General features: G+C 47.2%; 1 protein-coding gene across 1 annotated transcript; it reads left to right on the top strand.

Moving 5' to 3' along the window:
* The first annotated feature begins 863 nt into the window (after positions 1-863).
* Positions 864-6285, top strand: LOC134341545 (probable G-protein coupled receptor 139). Its single transcript, XM_063039412.1, has 2 exons — positions 864-924; positions 5384-6285. The coding sequence occupies exons 1-2, from the start codon at positions 864-866 to the stop codon at positions 6283-6285; spliced, it is 963 nt and encodes a 320-aa protein (XP_062895482.1).
* Positions 6286-21806: the final 15521 nt, after the last annotated feature.

Below are 21806 nucleotides of genomic sequence, written 5' to 3'. Positions count from 1 at the left end.
GGATACGTTCGCATCCTTCCACTGCACTTCTTCCCATCTCCACAACACCTTCGCTTTCCTCCGACCTGACCTTCTTTCCCTCGCGTCACAGGGATAACCTTCCCTTCATCCGAACCCTGCGCTTCTCGGAGAGCACTGTCTCCCTGCCTATCGGCGAGAGGTGAAGGTTCTCCAGGAGGATCACGCCGGGGACATCGCCAGCATCTTGTCCAGTCTGGAGTCGCAGATGGTGCTCAGTGCACCCTGGAGTCGGCACAGAATGGAGCTCGGGGAGAGTCCCTTGACGAGGATCTGGCCTGGATCGTGGTCGATCATACCCCGGAGCACCCCAACCCCTTCCGTTCCCATCTACCTCTCATGGATATGGAGACCCGCCGGTGCTTATCCTCATTCCTGGTCCAAAACACCCCAGCCTCCCGTATGGCCTCTCGGAGCTACCGCAGGCTTCTGTCTCAGGCACTGAGGGAGTGGGAGGAAGGGGCACGTCACGAGAATGTGTACAGAGAGGCCTCGCAACACTTTCGGGCCCAAGAGGGTTAGGCGGCAAGTTTCGGGTATTCATCTCGGCTTCAGCTTCCCGGGACGTGGTGGAGGCTTTTACCGGAGGGTGTGCAATCATCCAGACGACCGGAAGGGTAATGGCAGACTCTTGCTTTCTCTGACCCGGCGAGAGGGAGGAGCTGAAAACCCCTGCAGAGACAATGCGGGTTGATAGGGTCCTGAGGCCGACGGTATCGAACAAAGGGGATGAGATTACGGAGATTTATCTGACTTCCGTGGGGCTGATTCATGGAGGCAGCAGCGGCAGGGAAAGTGGGGGTGGGATGGGGAATCCCTTATTCCCGGCACTTGTGGGGTGGGCGATGCTCCTGGTCTCGGGATTCCGTGGTCCTGAACTCAAAGGAGGTGTGGAGGGAGAGCGCGGTAATGCGGCATTGGACCGTGAGGGGGAGCTCCAGGACTAAGAGGAACCGAGTTCGCTTTGTGGTCTTAATTTAGCTCGATAGATGACTATAAGTATTAATGGAATAACACAAGCAGAGGACATGTGTAAAATATAATAATATTATTTTTTTGTGATTAACTCTGTTCCAGCAGCCTCCATTCATAAACAGGGAACGCACATTAATCCAAGAGCCCTACGTCAATCCTCAAATTAATTCCACAGACACGTGTCAGACCTAAAGTAATCACCCTGCACCACAATTTCCCCACAGTCTCGTGTAGATCTCCAAACTAACAACACTGTCCATCTCATTACCTACAGACTTGTCAGTCGCCAAATTAATCACATTATCCTACCCTCTCCCCACAGCCCGTGTCAGTCCATGAACTAATCACATTGTCAGACTCTATCCCCACAGTCCGTGGCAGTCTCCAAGCTAATCACACTGTCCCACTCTCTCTCCCCACAGCCCCTGTCAGTCCCCGAATTAATCATACTGTCCCACTCTCTCCTCTCAGCCCACGTTCCCAAACTAATCGCTCTGCCCCACTCGACCCCCCACAGCCCATGTCAGTCTTCAAACAAATCGCATTGTCACACACTCTCTCTCTCCCAGAGCCCATGTCAGTCCCTCGACGAAAGCCACTGCCGTACTCTCTCCCTATGGCCCGTTTCAATCCCTAGATTAATCCTGAGGTTCCGTTCTCTTCCCACTGGCCCACGTCTGTCCCAAACTAAATCCACTGCCCCTCTCTCTCCACCCATCCCCGCCTTGTCAGTCTCCAAACTAATCATACTGTCCCACGACCTCCCCTCAACCCGCGTCGGACCTCGAATCACACCGTCCCAGTATCTCCCCGCAGCTCTGTTTGAATTCCGAAAGTAATTAGTTGTGCGATGCTATAAACCTTGAAACAGACTTTAAATCGGGAACAGATGTGCTCTGCGAAATACACAACGGAAATGTGGAGGATATTTAGGCTGCACTTGCATGGGGTTCTGGATATGTTTGTCCCACTGAGGCAGGGAAAGGATGGTAAAGTGAAGGAACCATGGGTGACGAGAGATGTGGATCATCTCGTCAAGAGAAAAACGAAGCTGATTTAAGGCCTCGGGAGCAAAGATCAGACAGTTCTGTAGCGAGTTACAATTTAGCCAGAGACGAGCTGAAGAATGGAATTAAGAGAGCATTAAAGGTCTTTAGAAGGATTTCGCAAAAAGGATTAAGGAAAGCCCCAAGGCATTCTAGGTTTATGTGAAGAAGAAGAGGATGCTTGGAGTGAAGGTAGGACCGGTCAGCGATAGAAGATGAAACATGCGCCGGCAGTCGAGGAGGTGGGGCAGACAAGCCGACTACAGACTGCGCATGCTGAACAATCCTTCCACCCCACTCTATCCTTTCTGCTTTATTTCACAGTCTATGAAGGGGTTAACTGCACCTGCTCATGCATTGGGATTAATTAAGTGAATATCCACGTGGTCTGATTGCGTCATCGGAGTGTGCTTCTTTAGTACAAATAGGGGTTTCCTACAGTGATTGTCAGTACGAGCAACGCCTCCGGGAATGACATTGTCCAACAGACCTGGGAATCGGAGTTCCGACGCACCGATCCTGGAGAGTAGAGTGGAACATTTCAAAAATGGGTCGGAATCTGGGATCAATTCAGTGGAAAGTTACACCAATGGATCAGGACGTTTCAATGGGGAAGCTCATTTCAAAACTCATTCAATTGAACTAACATTATCACTGCAGATCCAAATTGCGCTCTTGGACTTTGCGCCGATTTACTATCCAATTCTTGCTGTTGTTGTCATCCCTGGTAAGTCAAAGTCTCATGTTGAAACTATTTCGAGCGGTACCTATACCATGGTCTTATTATCACACACAACACGCATGTCACGTCCACTCCTCCCCATGTTACCCACAAATACACACTGTCCTTTTTTGTTTGCTTGATATACTATTCGTAACTCCACGTTCGGTAAGTGTTGAAAACGCCCGTGTCAAACTCATGACTTATTTTCTTTTCCGACAGTTAGGGATGCTGTCAAACCTTTGCATTCAATTTCTGTTTTATCTGCTCAAGAGCGGTAAATTTCTCAAGCTGACCCGGCATTGTATTGTCTATCCGTACCTCTCTTTGAGAACGGGCGTGTCAGTTGTCTTGTGGAGCAGCTGATGTACTTGAGGACTGGGTATTCCCCATGGCTGTTGGGGAGACAGTACCAGGGTCCTGACTCAGAGACTGTAAGGGAATTGCGATATCCTTTTCCGCGTTAGAATGGTGTATTTTAGAGAGAACTGTCCAGACCGCGGAATCCCCATGCTGTGCTGCGCCTGAACTTCCAGATGGTCGCAGTCGTAGGTTAGGAATTTATCAACGAGCCTTGCTGAGATGCTCCAGTGTACAGTGTAGACGGCACCAGTTACCGCAGATTTTCAAAGATACGCGCCGTAGTCTTTTCTGGTGTTGCTTTTTACTTATCGAAAATGTAAATTTACCTTTCCGCCGATTCAGAAATCCGTTCCTGTCCGCTGCACTAACCATCCATAAATATCACACGCAGCTGCTATGGATGTCTTCATCCGCCTGTTTGTTTTTGACTCTGAGCACAGTACAAGCCTCTGTCCTCTCCATTACTCAATACTTAAACTAAACCTCACAAATCAGCTCCTCATGTTGATAATCGACATCCTTCGTCTGATAAAGGCTTTGATTCTCTCTGTCACCGGACATGATGAACCCATTATCCCCTATTAAGTTTCCGGCTTCGGAGAAAGTGGGAAATCTCATCTACAGTCTGCCCCCCTCCCGAAGTTCTAAACAATTTCTGTGCGGCACTTGAAACTCTGCTCCTCACGAAGACTTGGGCCATGTCTGACTTTCTCGCTCAAGGCCGGTCAGACACGTAATGTATTCAGCGCGGACCAAATAGTGATTTGTGAAGAATAAAATAAAGAAAAAATCCTTATGCATTTCTATGGATTGTTAGTCCAAAACACGGGTTACAAACTCTGATAAGGTTAAAGCTACGCACAGTACATGGGCATCTGCACCACTGACAGACAGTCGGACATTTTCTATCCCCAGAAAGAGTAGTATATACCGATTTATGCCCTTAGCGAAAGAAGTAAAATGGCCCAGAAATAACAGCTCTATCAGTCCGGGGGTGGGGTGTGGGTGGTTAGAGCGTATGAGATATTACGGTCGGATCTGGAACTGAATGCAAGACGACAGTGGGTGAGACTGAAAACCTGTGCGTTTAGAATTAATGAAAACTTGAAGACCATCTATTCAGTGTCTGCATCCCGCCCCGTTAAAATTCGTGCTTGTTGGTTCACTAATGTAGTCAAGACAGCTTCTTGCCTTGACCCGGCGGCTTTGAGGAAATTGAAATAGACCATCCAAGCCATTCACAATGCGTTCACTGCATGTTGAATCTACCCGTATCTCAGTTACTGTTGGTCACGTTGCCTTACTCACTCCGCTGCATCTCTAACTGACTATTTCATTGAACACTTTGGGTTGACCTAAATATTCTTGCGTTTGTCCATGCCGCCAGTTCCGATTCCCTGCAGCCTTCTCACACTCTCCTTGTGTCCCCGTGTGTTCACTGGGTATTAATGCTTTCCATCACTCTCCATATATACTCCACCTGTGGTTTAATAGCCGAGGCGCTCAATGAGCGTCCGACAGTTTCCGCAGGAACTGTATCCGAGTGTTTCTCAGCATTACTCCCATCTGAAACATCACACTGCAGTACTCTACTGTTTCCAGCTTTTCTGTGCACCCGATCACTGCCCTTTCAAAGGGACCGAGGAGTCGGTCAATTATAATATACTGATCAGATCCGTGCCTTTTGGTGAAATGTTTGATTTGATAACGCAGGAGCAAAAGCAGTAGCAGATACAAAGGCTGCGGCATTTACCCGAACCATGTCCAGCTGAAATGTTATGAGTTTTATTGACCCCAGTACCATTCTGTATGCAGCCACGGTGTTCGATCAAATAGGACAACCTCTGCCTTATTGACTTTGGCCGTTTGTTACCAAGATGTACGGAGATCAGTGGTACTGCACTGAACCGGGGCAAATATCAGCTCGAATTGTTCGACTGAATTTGGCTCATTGTTGAATTTAATATTTGCATCTTCTTTCGGATTATATATTTTATTTGGGAAGAGAAATGATGCAAACTACATCCGCTCATTTTTGTCCTCCATCAGATATCGGATTTCAAAGCGTCTTCTCTCCAGTGGGTGGCGTCACTTTCACTAATTAGCATTCTTATTGAATATTAATCCCTGACTGACCCAAAATTCCTGTCCACTCAGCGATACATTCTTCTACCTCTGAATCGTGCAAATGTTTGATTTTGTTCTTAGTAAATTTTGCGCTCAATTTGATGTATAATTTCTGTACATCTGCTTTTCACAGTAAACGTGGTGACGATTGTCATACTGTCACGGGGAAAGTGCGGACTTTCTAAAACAGTCACCCACTATCTGTTGGCCATGTCAGCGGCAGACCTGGCAGTCGTTTTCCTGGACGTTATATTGATGAAAATTCCGAAAGCTTTTCCGGATGATTTTTCCTTCTTGTTTCACCTCCGCGTGTGTAGAACCCACGTCTTCCTATTGCAGGCCACCACAGATTGCTCTGTTTGGTTCGCCTTCACCTTTCATCGATTTGTGGCCATTTGCTTCCAGGATCTAAACACTATCTATTGCACTGAGAGAACGGCGGCTGTGGTTCTGAGCACAGTGACTGCACTGAGTTGTTTAAAGAACGTTTTCTGGTTCTTCATGGTCCAAGATATATATACTTCCTCTAACGTATGGTGGCCTTGCATGCAGAGATGGGAATTACTAGGGTCACTATTCTGGATAGCAATCGATGTCGCTCGTACCGTCTTTTCAACTGTAATCCCATTCCTCGTTGTTATCCTGCTCAATGCTTTCACCATCACAAACGTTTTACTGGCCAGTAGAGCCCGCGGCAGACTCCGGGCTACCAGCCGTGGTCAGAGTTCCAGAGATCCGGAGATGCACAGCCGCAGAAAGTCCCTCGTTTTACTGCTGGTCGTCTCGGGAAATTACATTCTGTTATGGGCCTTGTATGGGGTGACGGCTATCTGGAACAGAATGGTTTATGTAGTGAACCCCCAGTATTGGGTGACGATGCCTTATTTTTTCACTGAACTGTGCTACATGCTGCAACTTCTGAGCTGCTGCACAAACACCGCTCTTTACGCCGTCAGCCAGACTAAGTTCAGGCAGCAGCTGAAGCAGGTGCTGAATTCTCCTCTCACTCTCATTTGGAAACGGATTCGAAACTGAGGGTCCATGTGACCAGCATTCTTCTCTTCTACTTCCAAGAAGAGAAGGAGGTCAGAATGTTGTCCATTGATGCTCCGTGTCTCTCCAGATTCTCCCTGGATGGACGGACACAACCCTCTGGTTTCAACACTCCCTGACACTGACGCTGCCCTGATACAGTCTCATCTGTTGTCATCTGCAACTCTGTTCATTTCATTTCAATACTTTAAGCAGCCCAATTGTTTCAAGCAGGTGCAGCCTTTCCTTTCCGAGTCACAGCTCTGAGCCGTAAAACTTACAAGTAAATTGAACACTGTTTTCCTGCAATGTAATTTTAGACAAATGTCCATCTCAAAATCACATAGTGAGAACAATGACAACCTGGTGCTCATGAGATTAACTAGTTCCAAATTGTTGTAGCTGCAAGGGTGGAAAGCATTTGGCCTCTGAAACATCTTATATGAGCGTAAGTTTCCATAGTCATTAATTAACCTGAACATTGTAGGGAACCGATTTTTAAAACAAGTTCAACATTGAACTACAGCGAAGCATCACGGGCTCGAAGAGAACATTGCAATAAGGCATTTGAATCGATTGGTCCGGCACGATATCACACCACCAAATATTAAAAGCAGCACACTCAAAATGCTGGAGGAACTCAGATGGTTAGATAGCATCTACGGAAGTGAAAAGGATAACAGTTGGCGGTTCTCTCCAAGGTACTTCTTGAGAATTGGAAAGGAAGGGTGAGGTCGGCAGAATAGAAAAGCTGGAGGAGGGGAAGGAGAATAGCAAGAAGGTGATAGGTGAAGCCAACAGGACAAGGAAGCTGAAGGGCTGGAGAGGAAGGACTCGGATCGGAGAGGGGAATGCATCATAGGAGAAAGGGAAGGAGGAGGGGACCACGAGGGGGTGATAGACAAGTGAGAAGAGGCCAGTGTGGAGAACAGAGCAAGAGCGGAGAGAGAGAATTGTTACCGGTAGGAGCCCCGATATTCACGCCATTAGGTTGGAATGAAAATTGAAAAGCGTTGCGCCTAAACCGTGCGGAAAGCGGTGAGCTGGGGGTGTGGGAGAGGTAAACACAAGTTTCCTGGTAGGATGCTGGAAATTGCAGTGTAGAATATGTTGAATGCGAGGTGATATTCGGTGGTATGCAAGGACATGAGAAACGCTGTCACTGTTAAGGCGGCGGGAAGATAGGTGAGCGCGGATAGATTGACCATATTTTTAAAGGGATGTACAAACAAACATATAACGACCTCCCATCCCTATCACTCCGTTTTCGGCAGGGATCGCTCCCTCCGTGATTCCTTTTGTCACCTGTCCTCACGACTGATCTCCCTCGCGGTACTTTGCCCTGCAAGCGGCCAGCCTACCACACCTGCCATTCACCTCCTCCGTTAGCACTATTTAGCTCCCCCGGACAATTCTGCAAGGTGAGGGAACACTTCACTTGGTCTATTGCTGCTTTTCCACATTGGCGAGACTTGTGATTAACTGGGCTTCATTTCGTCGAGCACCAGCGCTCCAGACGTGAAAAGCGAAGATATCCGGTGTCCAAACATTTAAATTCTGGCTCCCAATCCCGACCTGATATTTTCGGTCCATGGATTATCCTTGTGCCACGGTGAGGATACACTCAAGACGTAGGAGCAACAACCTGATGTGATGAATGTCAGTTAAATCAATCCATCACCCCTCCTCCCCTCTACTTCTATTCACCGCTCCGGCCTCATGTTTATTCTTACCCGCCTATCAGCGCACACATCGTCCCTGTCCTGCTCCTTTTCCCATTGCTCCTCTGCCCTCTATTACCAGATTGCTTCCGCTCCAGCGATTTATCGTTTATATCTCATCTATCACCTTTGCCCTCCCCACGTCATTTATTCTGGCGTCTCCCGGCTTACTTATCAGAACTGAAGAAAGGTCTTGGGTAGATGATAGAATAAACGTCAACTGCTTGTTCATGTCAAGAGATGCTGCCTGACCTGCTGAGTTCCTCCAGCGTTTTGTGTGCTGCTTCGGATTCCATCATGTGCGGAATTTCAGATGTTTAAAATATTAAAATATATGTATATTTAAAATTTGAAATGGATGGAGACGCACAAACGAGAGAATCGTTCCCAAATACTTCCCACTGCACGTGATTTCGGAGTTTAACTTGTCGGAGAAAATGTGAAAGGAAGACATTGTGGCAGGAATAAATTTCAGCACAAAAATAAACAAGATATATCCCGACGGATTTTCTGCTGTTAATCGTGATGGAATTTTTCTGTACGGCAAAGCACCCTGTAGTAATAGAAGACCTCACACCGGTGGTGTACCTCAAAACGATACATAGCCGGTCATCCTTCATCTTTTAGAAAAAAAAACATAGAAAACATACAACACAATACAGGCCCTTCGGCCCACAAAGCTGTGCCGAACAGGTCCGTACCTTAGAACTACCAAGGCTTTACCCATAACCCTCTATTTTTCTAAGCTACATGTACCTGTCCAAAAGTCTCTTTAAAAACTCTATCGTATCCGCCTCCATCACTGTTGACGGTAGCTCATTCCACGCACTCACCACTCTCTGCGTAAAAAAAAGTACCCCTGACATCTCCTCTGTACCTACTTCCAAGCACCTTAAAACTATGCCCTCTCGTGCTAGCCATTTCAACCCTGGGGAAAAGCCTCTGACTATCCACACGATCAATGCCCGTCATCATCTGATACACCTCCAGCAGGTCACCTCTCATCCTCCGTCGCTCCAAGGAGAAAAAGCCGATTTCACTCAACCTATTCTCATAAGGCATGCTTCCCAAATCCAGGCAACATCCTTGAAAATCTCCTTTGCACCCTTTCTGTGGTTTCCACATCCTTCTTGTACTGAGGCGACCAGAATTGAGCACAGTACTCCACGTGGGGTCTCACCGTGGTCCTATATAGCTGCAATATTATCTCTCGGCTTCTAAACTCAGTCCCAAGGTTGATTACGGCCAATGCACCGTATGCTTTCTGAACCACAGAGTCAACCTGCACAGTAGTTTTGAGTGTCCTATGGACTCGGACCCCAAGGCTCCTCTGATCCTGCACGCTGCCAAGAGCCTTATCATTAATGCAGTCAGAAACGGGAAATTCATTCAGTTATGTTTCCCCCTGGTTTTTGCCTGCACCTGGCAACCTCTCGAAAATAACAATGCTAACGTGATGCCGCACAATTGCAGCCTTACAGGGTCCTCTTTCACCACATCCCATTGATAACGTTATCTCCGTCATTATCGTTTCTCCCCCTAATCCTCTGGGGACTTTCCTTGCACCGCAGGTCAGTTGGGTTCCGCACACCACCTTCAATAACATGTGAGCATATCCAGCCAAGGGGTTATAAATTTCACAAATTTGTCTCATAGCCCGAACTTCGGACAGGATCCAAGGCCGAACTACCGCGACAGCATCAATTATACTTACTTGGATATTGTGTAACAGGATTTATTTCTGACTTCAGTTCTTTCTTTTCTTTCTTTCCGTTTTCTGTTCGAAGAAGTAAATTATAGTCATGTTCTGTTCTTTTCTGCCCCTTCCAGCAGTGCACAAGCAACAATGAAAATCCGCGCATTTATCCTTTGCTAGTTCGTTGTCTTGCTGTTCCCCCCCTCCCTGCTCTGCGGCTTCGGTTGCCTGAGCGTTATATGGCGGGTCGGAGTGTTTGATTCTGTCGTATAGCTTCTGCTAACATTGATTTTTTTTTGCCAGACCTGAATCCAGCCTGGGCTCAAGCTGACTAGATGAGGATATAAGCATTGATTCGCCTCCCCTTTATTTTGATTTGATACCGTTTGTTCAGTCAGTCTATTTTCTTTTTGCTTCCGACATTGATGTCGCTTAGCTACCTCCAGCCCTTTTTCAAGACATGTCAAGTCAGGATAATTGTCATTTAATTGCACACATGCACACCGACAGAGGAGACAATGTTTCTACGACCCAGGGTGCAAAACACAGCAGCACACACAACACACAAAATCCACAGCTGGACCAGGCACAAACAAACAGAGTAAAGTGCATACATCAAAACCTTTCATTAAATCCCGCGTAGGTTCTCCGTCTCCGCTACCACTTTCCTGTTTAAATGGTTTAATTTTCTTTATCTCGAAACACCCCCAATAGGCCACCGGGTCCTTGTGTCCAGCCATGCAAGTCACTAGTAAAAGGAATCACATAGCTACAATATCCACTTTCCAGCCAGACTTTATCAGCAGGGGAGATTGGCGGCACCAGCGGCTCTCCAAGCGATATCTTTACTCGTTCAACCTTCTGGTGGCTCTTCCTCGTTTTATTCTTTACCTCTAAAGAGAAATCTGTTCCCGAATTTCTCTCATCAACTTCAGTATCATTACTTACCACCTTCCTTCAATCTATTTACCTGGTTCTCATCTTTACCTTTACAGGGAAATCTCTCCCCCGCATTCCTGATCAACTTTACTGTTACTACTTCCCATCTATTTCAATCTGCTTACCTGATCCTGCAAAAGAAGAAGGAGGGTGTTGAAGTCTTATTTATATCTATTGGTTTTATTTACTAATTAGAGAACTACTTGGGTGCGTCTTGGATCCGGGTCCTGACTTCCTTACGTCACACAATACTTCACATAATGTTGCGGTCTTTTCAACTTGGCCTTGTCGATTCCATCCGCTCTACCCAGCATGGGCCATGATCAGGGAGGCTCAAAGCTGATCACGCAACGGGTCGCTAACTCGAAGTTGCCTTTGCGACCCTCAGTTACTCAATTTATCGACGCCGTTTTGTTAGGATCATGCTCGTCTAAGGCAATTAGCCAGAGATTGTTTTAAAATGAATTTCGGTACCAGATTTCAATTGGCTAGTCATTTATTTGAACATGTATCATGGAGAGTGCACGTATGTGGAACTCCGACGTAAAAGTAAAAAGCTTGTCTTTATATCTAGTGGCAGAGATGTGTGTCAGACTATAGCAGAACAATGGAGTTAGTTCATAATGTTGTTTTCATGATTTGTGGCCCATCCATTTACGCTCATCTCATTTGCGCAGCTGTGTTATCGTTCTGTGGAGTAGTAGTGACAAGCACGATATTCTTAAGTGGAAAACGCAGAAGTCCCCAATATCATAAAGCTAAAGCAAGATACAGTCCTTTAAAATTTATATTCGAAAATTACATCCATTAGGACGGAGGTTGGAGGTCAGAGAGAGAGGGAGGGTGATGGTAGTGAAGAATGTTTGGAGGGAGGGAGACCGTGCATGCGGGTTGGAAGGAGTGAGGTCAAGGGAAGGGGTCAGCGCTTCGGCAGGGGTTGAAGGGTTCGGAAACACTTTACAATGCTGGCACTGCAGTCCCAGAATGCTATGCGTGACGGAAAGCCCTCTAGCCCCTCACGGTGCATTTTCTTTCCGGATTTTGACTCACTCTTCGAAACACACCCTCATTCCAGACTTACCTCGGCCCAGCAGTCTTTCTCACCCCTCTCCCACGTCTCTGCCTAACTCAGCTCTCATTTTCACCCCAGTTTCTCCCCGTCTCTCGCTCTCTACGTGTCGTGTTCGTACATCCACGTCTTGCTCTGCCCCAGGCTCATTCTGCACCATCGCACCGCACACTAAGTGGCCAGTCTCCCTTCACAGTCTCGTTCCCATCTCTCTCTCTCCCCGTCTCTATACCGTTACACACTCTCTCTCTTTCCCTCTACTTACCGGTCTCTCCAAAGCGCCATCTTAGTTCTTTCCCCTCTCCGATCTCTATACCCATCAAAATCTCTCCCATCACCCCGGCCTCTATCTTCACACAAGGACCCTCCCTCCCGATCTCCCTCTTCCCATTGCTCTCTCGTACCTCACCAGCCTCTGCCGCCATCACTCTTTCCCACTCTCGCCTATAATATCTATCTCTGTTTCCATCTCTACCTAGTCTTTCTACCCAAAAATACCCCTCTCTTCTCTGGATTTTTACCCAGTCTCTTTCTCTCCCCCAGCCTCCCATCCTGACCCCTCTCTCTCTCTCCCCCCGCCCCCGTATCGCCCCCTAGCATTCCTCTCGCCAAACTTTCTCTCGTCTTCCAAACTCCCTCCGTCTTCTGTTGCCTTCGTTCTGTTCCACCCTCTTCTCGGCCATCTCGCTCCCTCTCCAAACTCCCTTCCCGTGTCTTTCTTCCCATGTCACTCTCTCCCCGTTTTCCTTAGCCTAGTCTCTCTTTCCACAATCTGCCTCTTACCCCTCAGTCCCACTGTTACCTCAGTACCTGTTTCACTCCTTGTCTCTCTCAACCTCCAGTGTCTATACCAGTCTCTCTCACCCCGTCTCTCTGTACGTGTTTCCCTCTCCGTCCAGTGATACTAACTCCCCGGCGCTCCCTACCCAGTCCTTTCCCCGGTCTCTCGCTCCTCCAATGTGTCTCTCCCAGTCTCTCTCACGCTCTCTCTCTTTTCCCGGACCCTCACTAACCCGTCTTTCACCCCATTTCTCCCTCCCGCGCTCTCTTTCTCCTACCCCAGACACGCTCAGGTTCCCCAGTCTCTGTCTGCCCCAATGTCGCTTCTCCCAGCCGTTCTCTTATCACTTACGTACAGCAGTCTCCCTCTTATACGTCTTCCCCTCAGTTTCTCTCCCCATGCCCGAGTCTCTTGCGCCCAGTCTTTAGAGTCTCCTCCTGGTTGCAGCTATGGCCAAGACTTCATGTTTTCTTTCTTTGCCACTCTCCCATAAAGCTAGGACTGCTGAACCACCCAGGTAACAGTTGTTGTATGCGCAGACTCTCCTATCTCAGCCACTGAAGCTCGTATCTCCTGTAGAGTTGTTATAGGTCTCTTGTGGTCTCCCTTCACCAGTCCCCTTCTTCCATAATGACTCAGATTTTGAGGAATGCCTGCTCAAGGAAGATTTACAATTGTGTCATATTGTCCCATTTCCCCTGATTGACTTAACTGTTCCCTAAGGGATATCCAGTGACTTGGAAAGTTCCTTATATCCATCTCCTGACTTGTGCTTTTCAATAACCTTTCCGCGGAGTTGTTTGGTGTGTTCCTTTGTCTTCATGATGTAGTTTTTGCCAGGATATTGACTCACCAACAGTTGGACCTTCCAGATACAGGTGTATTTTACTGCAATCGATTGAAACACCTTGACTTTACACAGGTGATCCTCAGTTAACTAATTATTGGACTTCTGAATCCAATTGGCTGCACCAGTGTTGATTCGGTGTGTCATTTTTTACGGGGGTGAATACTTACGCAAACTATTATTTTGTGTTTTAAGTGTGACCCCCAGGTTCGGCGGGTTGCGTCAGTCTAGGGGAAGACAGCCTCCAGCCCAGCCAAACCTGAGATATCTTGATGCTGCGTGATGTGTTGACCTGTGACAAATCAGTAGCACGAAGTAACAAACAGTGCGTAATATGCAATTAAACGATTGAGCTTTATAATTCTTAATTTGAATATAGGGTCAGTAATGAAAACAAACGGAAAAGGGCCCATGTTAAGGAAATTGTCTAATGCGCAAGTTGGAGCTCAGATTTTACAGTCCGTTTGTTCTCCACCGATTTCACCCGAGTGTCGTCACCCCCGGCCCCATCCCATGTCCACTCCGTCCTGCAACCTACGACCTCTCCGTTCTGGCATCTTCTCTTTCCATCTTCCGTCGAAAAAAAGCCCTCGCTCTCGGGCACGCAAGGAAAAAAAAAAACGGCTCCCATCATGGGATGCCGCACATTCCAAAGCCCACGTTATCTCTAGTCATTACCGAAACACACTGGGGCTACAGAGAAACCATTACATTAGCAGTGAAACCTTTCCCAGGGCGTTACATATAATTATAATTAATTTAGATCTCGTGGTGAAGAGCTGTTTCATATTGACAGGAAAATGTTTTTTTCTTTTCACCAGTGTTTAAAAAATCCAAAATAAGTCCACTGTACAGCAATGCAACATGAAAACTTCCAAGGGGTGAATACTTTTCAAAGGCACTGCATAATTATTTGAAAGAAAGTTTGAATTCTTAAAATTGATTTTTTTCGATAGCACGCGGGTGGAAAATTTTGAGATGTTGACTTGGGTAAGTATGTTGCTGCTGCGAAGCAAAAATCGATTCCTTCTGGATTGGAAAGCTCTGGAGTGTCACAGTGGCGGGGGCATGGGGAGCAAGGGTGGACCCAAATGCAAGACACATCTTGTGAGATTACTTAGGTTTAGTTTATTGTACGATACTAGGAGAGCAAGACAGAAACAGGAATAGAGAACAGAATAAGGACTACTACTAGGCTGGGACTTGGGGTCTGGACTAGGACTCGGATTTGGATCACAGAACTAGAAGAGTACCTGGGTCTTGCCTCGGGCTCGGACCCCAGAACCAGGCATGGACATGACATGGGCTAGGGAGAGGAGGAACATGGGAACACAGAGCCTCGGTCTCGTGGAGCAGGTACATGGAACCATGGACACATACACAGAACACAGAATCGGGACCCCTCCTTGGGTACAGGACATAGGGCCGGGACTCATGACCCCCCGCGGGGCAACGTCAAGACGGCCTTATTTACCTCACGGAGGCGAGGACAAGACAAGACAAGACATGACTCCCCGCGGGCAACAGCAAGACGGCCTGACTTACCCCACGGAGGCGAGGACAAGACAAGACAAGACCAACACGAATGGACAGCAGACAGTACCTATTTAGCTCCGGTGATGGAACTAGACCGAAGTGCAGGCGGGGGCTGCGGACGAGGGCTAGAGGCGAGAGGGGCAGAAAAGGGTTTCTGACAAGAGGATAGAACAGGAATCACAGACCACCAGGGCCAGGACATGACTCAGAACTGGGAAGCCGCCGGGGCCAGGACATGACATGGTACTTGAACGCCGCTAGGGAGAGACTTGACATGGTACTTGAACGCCGCCAGGGCCAGGACTTGACTTAGAGCCTCCGAGTCGTGGCGAGCTCTCGACTCGGCCCGGAAACAAAAGACAACTGTTCTCGATTCCCTCCGGCGGGTTAACTGACGGACCTACCTTGATGAGGAAACTTTGCAGGCTCACTTCGGCGAGGTAACTGGACGGGGTTGCTCCGGTGAAGAAGGGCGAATTACCGGCACTCACTTGGGCAGAGACCAGGCTTGCTCCGGCCAGATGACGTTGGCACGCCGTGACTTTGCAGACGCTCCCGCGCCGAACGGCAGAAAGCCGGGGTCTAAAATCTACCGGTTCAGCCAAGCGTTAATTGTTTCTAATCACCAAAGTCGAGGGACACGGGAAAATAAGGAATTAAAGTTCCGGATCGTAACATAAACAAGCTAAATTTAAAGGGACCCCGATCCGGACCATGACATGGAGCGAGCCTGGGCTTCTCTCTTTAGAGGATTAGAGGCGTCTCGATAGTTTTATACACGATCGTAAGACACATAGAGATTCTCAACGGCTTGTGTCTTATTTTCCCGGACGGAAATGACTAATGGGGGGGGGGGGGGGATATAGCGGGTGTGTGGTGGTAGGTTTTCTATACGAGAAAAGCTAGGTGCGGAAAAAGCGCTGCGATAGATGATGATAGAAACTGACCTATTGGGGCGATAAAAAAGATATTGGCACATACTTCAGTTTGATGTGTAATTTTTGCACCTCTGGTTTTCACGGTGAACGTTATGACAATTGTTATAGTATCGTGGGGTAAGAGTGCAGTATCGCGGGGTAAGAGTGCAATCTCTAAAACTGTCACCCGCTATCTTTTAAAAACGCAAACAGGAATTCTGCAGATGCTAGAAATTCAAGCAACACACATCAAAGTTGCTGGTGAACGCAGCAGGCCAGGCAGCATCTCTAGGAAGAGGCGCAGTCGAGGTTTCAGGCCCAGACCCTTCGTTAGGTCCAACTGAAGCAAGAGTGAGTAAGGGATTTGAAAGTTGGAGGGGGAGGGGGAGATCCAAAATGATAGGAGAAGACAGGAGGGGGAGGGATGGAGCCAAGAGCTGGACAGGTGATTGGCAAAAGGGATTCGACAGGATCATGGGACAGGAGGTCCGGGAAGAAAGACAAGGCGGGGGGGGGGGGGGAACCAGAGGATGGGCAAGAGGTATATTCAGAAGGACAGAGGGAGAAAATGGAGAGTGAGAGAAAGAATGTGTGTATAAAAATAAGTAACAGATGGGGTACAAGGGGGAGGTGGGGCCTTAGTGTAAGTCAGAGAAGTCGATGTTCATGCCGGTTTATGTGACCAGAGTCCTTCTTTTTTGCTTTCAAGAAAAAGGTCTGAATGTTGTCCACTGATTATCCGTGTTGCTTCAAATTGTCCCTGGATGGATGGACACCACTCTCTAGTTTCAACACTTCATGTCCCTCACTCTTCCCCGAGGATCCCTACCAACCTCATCGATTGCCATCTGCAACATTGTTCATTCCGTTCAGGAGGCTGAAACACTCGGTAACCTCTCGAAAGCATCACATAGAGTAGACTAGAAACACATACATGCTGTTATATAATCCAACATGTTAGCGCCAGAAACATGCAAGGGTTGCGCCAGACAGAGAACACATTGAATAACAAGCAATGTTGCTGTTCAAACACATTGAAAGATTCAATGTTATAACACACCACAAACTATTAAACTTACTCATAACATACAACCCGTCAATAGGATAGTCACAACTCGGAGCCATAAAATTGACAAGTAAATCTAACACTGCAGACCTACAAACCTACTGATGTATCATTAGACTAATGACCATCTCAGAATCACGTCGTGAGAGCAATGACGGCTTGATGTTTATAAGAGTAATTCGTTCCAGATGTTTGTATTTGCAAGGATTTAAAACTCTTGGCGTTTAAAGCACTTTATCTGAGTGCAGATTTTCAGAGTCATTGATAACCTGAACATTATGGTCACCAGGTTTTTAATTCAACTTCATTATTAAAATGCAGTGAGGCATCAATGGCACAAAAACATTGACTCGCAGCCTCCGTCACGATGCCTCACAAAAAAAATACTAAAAGCGACACAGACAAACTGCGAGAGGATCTCCGCAGGTCAGGCAGCTTCTATGGGAATGAATAAACAGCCTAAGTGTCGGGCCGAGATCGTTCTTCAGGAGCGGGAACGAAATAATAAGACGCCAGAGTGTAAAAGTAACGGAGGGGGAGAAGGATACCTGGATGGTGGAGGCTACCCAGACAACGTATAGGGTGTTTCTCCTCAACCCTGAAGGTGGTCTCATCGTGGAACAAGAGGAAGCTGAGGAACGACATGTCAGAACAGGAACAGGAATCGGAATTAAAATGTTGGGACTGCGGGAAGATCTGTTTCTGGTGGATGGAGCTGAGCTGCTCGACGAAATGGATCCCGATTAACGATGGGTTGCCAATGTAGGGAAGGCGTCTTCGGGAGCATTGGCCACACAGACTACCGCAGTGGATTGGTAGGTAAATAATTGCCTCGCCTGGAAGGGCTGTTTGGGGACAAAGACTGGTGGTGAGGTAAGAGGTGGATGCGCAAGTGTAGCACTGTGGCCGCTTGCAGGGATAAGCGCCGGGAGGGAGATGAATGGTGAGGGACGGAAGAAAAATGGAATAACGGAGGAAGCGATCCCCGTGAAAAGTGGAGAGTAGTTGCGGGGGTCGGTGATGGGGAGGTAAAGCTAAGTTTGTTTGTACGATCTCTTTGGAGATGGTGGAAGTTGCAAATTATGTTTTTTGTGTGCGGAATGGGTTACGGTAGGAAACTTTGTCACATGGTGTGGACAGAATTATCTGCAGCTTAATGTGAAAAAGACGAAGGAGCCGGTGGTAGACCTGAGGAGAACTAAGGTACTGGTAACCCCTGTTTCCATCCAGGGGGTCAGTCTAGACATGGTGGAGGATTACAGATACCTGGGGATACGAATTGACAATAAACTGGACTAGTCAAAGAACACTGAGGCTGTCTACAAGAAGGGTCAGAGCCGTCTCTATTTCCTGAGGAGACTGATGTCCTTTAACATCTGTCGGACGATGCTGAGGATGTTCTACGAGTCTGTGGTGGCCAGTGCTATCATGTTTGCTGTTGTGTTCTGGGGCAGCAGACTGAGGGCAGCGGACACCAACAGAATCAACAAACTCATTCGTAAGGCCAGGGATGTTGTGGGGATGGAACTGGACTCTATGATGGTGGTGTCTGAAAAGAGGATGCTGTCCAAGTTGCATGCCATCTTGGACAATGTCTCCCATCCACTACATAATGGACTGGGTGGGCACAGGCGTCCATTCAGCCAGAGACTCATTCCACCGAGATGCAACACTGAGCGTCATGGGAAGTCATTCCTGCCAGTGGCTATCAAAATTTCCAACTCCTCCTTTGGAGGATCAGACACCCTGAGCCAATAGGCTGGTCCTGGACTTATTTCCTGGCATAAGTTACATATTATTATTTATTTATTTATGGTTTATATTGCTACAGTTATACTCTGTTCTTGGTTAGTGCAACTGCAACGAAACCGAATTCCCCCCGGGATCAATAAACTGTGACTATGACTATAATATTTTAGGATTTGCAGGAAACATAAGGACTATGGGGTATCCACCACATAATAGTAATAATAATAATAATAATAATAATCAGCATTAGTCTTGGCCCAAAATTCTAAAAGTAATCAACTGCACTCACCATTCATGTTTTCAGAGAAGCACAATCCGTTTGCTGTTGTGATTGGTGACGAAAACAGCAATGATTTTCTGGATGTCAAGTGCTTTGATCCTCTGGCTGTTTATGGCCAACAGGTCCAAGTTGCAGTTCCGAGCATCGCCGCTGTTACACCTTATGCAGTTTCTGAGACGTCTGAGGCAAGAGAAACTCCGTTTGCGTGAGTCAGATGTCACAGGTAGAGTTCTGTAAACTGATGGGTGTAACAACAGTTCTTTTCTTTGGGTTTCGCCCACACTCCGACGGCCAGACTGAATGAACCAACCAAGATACGTGGCCTTTGAAAGATCTGCTGAATGATCTGACCAGTTGATGTGCGCAGAGTTCGCCCTCAACACCTTCCAACTTTCGGCGCAGGGAATTTCACCGTTTAAGTGCCAGTTTGGTTATCCACCGCCTCTCTTTTTAGAATAAAAATCCAAGGTTAGGTTCTCCGCGGCCGAAGATCTCCTCCAACGCTACAAGCACAAAATGCTTACGGGAAGAGCGATTTTGCTTACTTCCCGGAGAACAGAGACAAGGACTAACTGAAGGAGAAGTCAGGGACTGGTTTATAAGTCTGAGACTGGTGGCGTGCCGTAGGGTAAAGTGTTGGGTCCTTTGTTGTATGCAATCTATGTCAATGATTTGGATAATAGTGTGGGTAACTGGATCAGCAAATTTGCGGATGACACCAAGTTTGGGGTGCAGTGGACAGCGCGGAAGTCTATCATATCTTGCAGCGGCATTGGGATCAACTGGAAAATTGGGCTGAAAAAATAATGTCAAGTGAAATTTAATGCAGAATAATGCACTTCGGTAGAATCATCCAGGGTAGATCTCCCACGGTGAACGGTATGGTACAGAAGATTGTGATAAGACGAAGGGATCTCGGAACACAGGTAAGTAATTAGTTGAAAATAGCGTCACATGTAGATAGGGTCGTAAAGAAAGCTTTTGCCACTTTACCCTTCATAAATCAATGTATTGAGTACTGAAGATGGGATGTTACGTTGAAGTTGTGTAACAAGAGTTTGAATCAAAATTTGGTGTATTGAGTGCAGAAAAGATGTAAACAAAGATTAACAGTGCAGCGAAAATGCTCTGGGTCTGGTGGACCAGAGTTATGGGGATCAAATGAATAGGACAGGATTGTATTCTTTAGAACGTAGAAGAGTGGGAGGAGATTTGATAGAAGTATACGCAATTATGTGTGGTTTGACAAGGTGAATGCGGATTCCTGTCAAAGTATGTTGCCAGGCCGACTAGGGGGAATGCCATACTAAATCTAGGACTAGGTAATGAACCAGGTCAGGTCACAGATCTCTCAGTGGGTGAGCACCTGGTGGACAGTGACCACCGCTCCCTGGACTTTAGCATTGTCATGGGAAAGGATAGAATCAGAGAGGACAGGAACATTTTTAATTGGGGAAAGTCAAATTATGAGGCTATAAGGATACAACTTCTGGGTGTGAATTGGGATGATGTTTCTGCAGGGAAATGTACTATGGACATGTGGTCGATGTTTAGAGATCTCTTGCAGGATGTTAGGGATACATTTGTCCCGGTGAGGAAGATAAAGAATGGTAGGGTGAAGGAACCATGGGTGACAAGTGAGGTGGAAAATCTAGACAGGTGGAAGAAGGCAGCATACATGAGGTTTAGGAAGCAAGGATCAGATGGGTCTATTGAGGAATGTAGGGAGGCAGAAAGGAGCTTAAGAAGGGGCTGAGAAGAGCAAGAAGGGGGCATGAGAAGGCCTCGGCGAGTAGGGTAAAGGAAAACCCCAAGGCATTCTTCAATTATGGGAAGAACAAAAGGATGACAGGAGTGAAGGTAGGACTGATTAGAGATAAAGGTGGGAAGATGTGCCTGGAGGCTGTGGAAGTGAGCTAGGTCCTCAATGGATACTTCTCTTCGGTATTCACCAATGAGAGGGAACTTGATTAAGGTGGGGACAATATGAGTGAGGTTGATGTTCTGGAGCATGTTGATATTAAGGAAGAGGAGGTGTTGGAGTTGCTAAAATACATTAGGATAGATAAGCCCCCGGGATCTGACGGAATATTCCCCAGGCTGCTCCATGAGGCGAGAGAAGAGATTGCTGAGCCTCTGGTTAGGATCATTACGTCCTGGTTGTCCACAGGAATGGTACCGGAGGATTGGAGGGAGGCGAATGTTGTCCCTTGTTCAAAAAAGGTAGTAGGGATAGTCCGGGTAATTATAGACCAGTGAGCCTTACGTCTGTGTTGGGAAAAGCTGTTGGAAGAGATTCTTAGAGATAGGATCTCTGCGCATTTAGAGAATCATGGTCTGATCAGGGACAGTCAGCATGGCTTTGTGAAGGGCAGATCGTGACTAACAAGCCTCATAGAGTTCTTCGCGGAGGTCACCAGGCATATAGATGAGGGTAGTGCAGTGGATGTGATCTATATGGATTTTAGTAAGACAATTGACAAGTTTCCACACGGTAGGCTTATTCAGAAAGTCACAGGCATGGGATCCAGGGAAGTTTGGCCAGGTGGATTCGGAATTGGCTTGCCTGCAGAAGGCAGAGGGTGGTGGTGGAGGGAGTACATTCAGATTGGAGGGTTGTGACTAGTGGTGTACCACAAGGATCTGCTCTGGGACCTCTACTTTTCGTGATTTTTATTAACGACCTGGATGTGGATGTAGAAAGGGTAGGTTGGCAAGTTTGCAGACGACACAAAGGTTGTTGGTATTTTAGATAGTGTAGAAGATTGTCAAAGATTGCAGAGAGACATTGATAGGATGCAGAAGTGGGCTGAGAAGTGGCAGATGGAGTTCAACCCGGAGAAGTGTGAGGTGGTACACTTTAGCAGGACAAACTCCAAGGCAGAGTATAAAGTAAATGGCGGGGTGCTTAGTAGTGTGGAGG

The sequence above is a fragment of the Mobula hypostoma genome, unplaced genomic scaffold, assembly GCF_963921235.1.
Source record: "Mobula hypostoma unplaced genomic scaffold, sMobHyp1.1 scaffold_36, whole genome shotgun sequence".
NCBI lineage: Eukaryota > Metazoa > Chordata > Chondrichthyes > Myliobatiformes > Myliobatidae > Mobula > Mobula hypostoma.
The sequence above is the reverse complement of the archived record's forward strand: the minus strand, read 5'-3'. Positions and strand labels throughout refer to the sequence as shown.

Bases quoted from the DNA above. Each gene is read 5' to 3' on its own strand.
- LOC134341545 (XM_063039412.1), top strand. From the start codon at position 864: ATGCTCCTGGTCTCGGGATTCCGTGGTCCTGAACTCAAAGGAGGTGTG. The intron at 925-5,383 runs GTAATGCGGCAT...TGCTTTTCACAG, and splicing joins AGGTGTGGAGGGAGAGCGCG to TAAACGTGGTGACGATTGTC.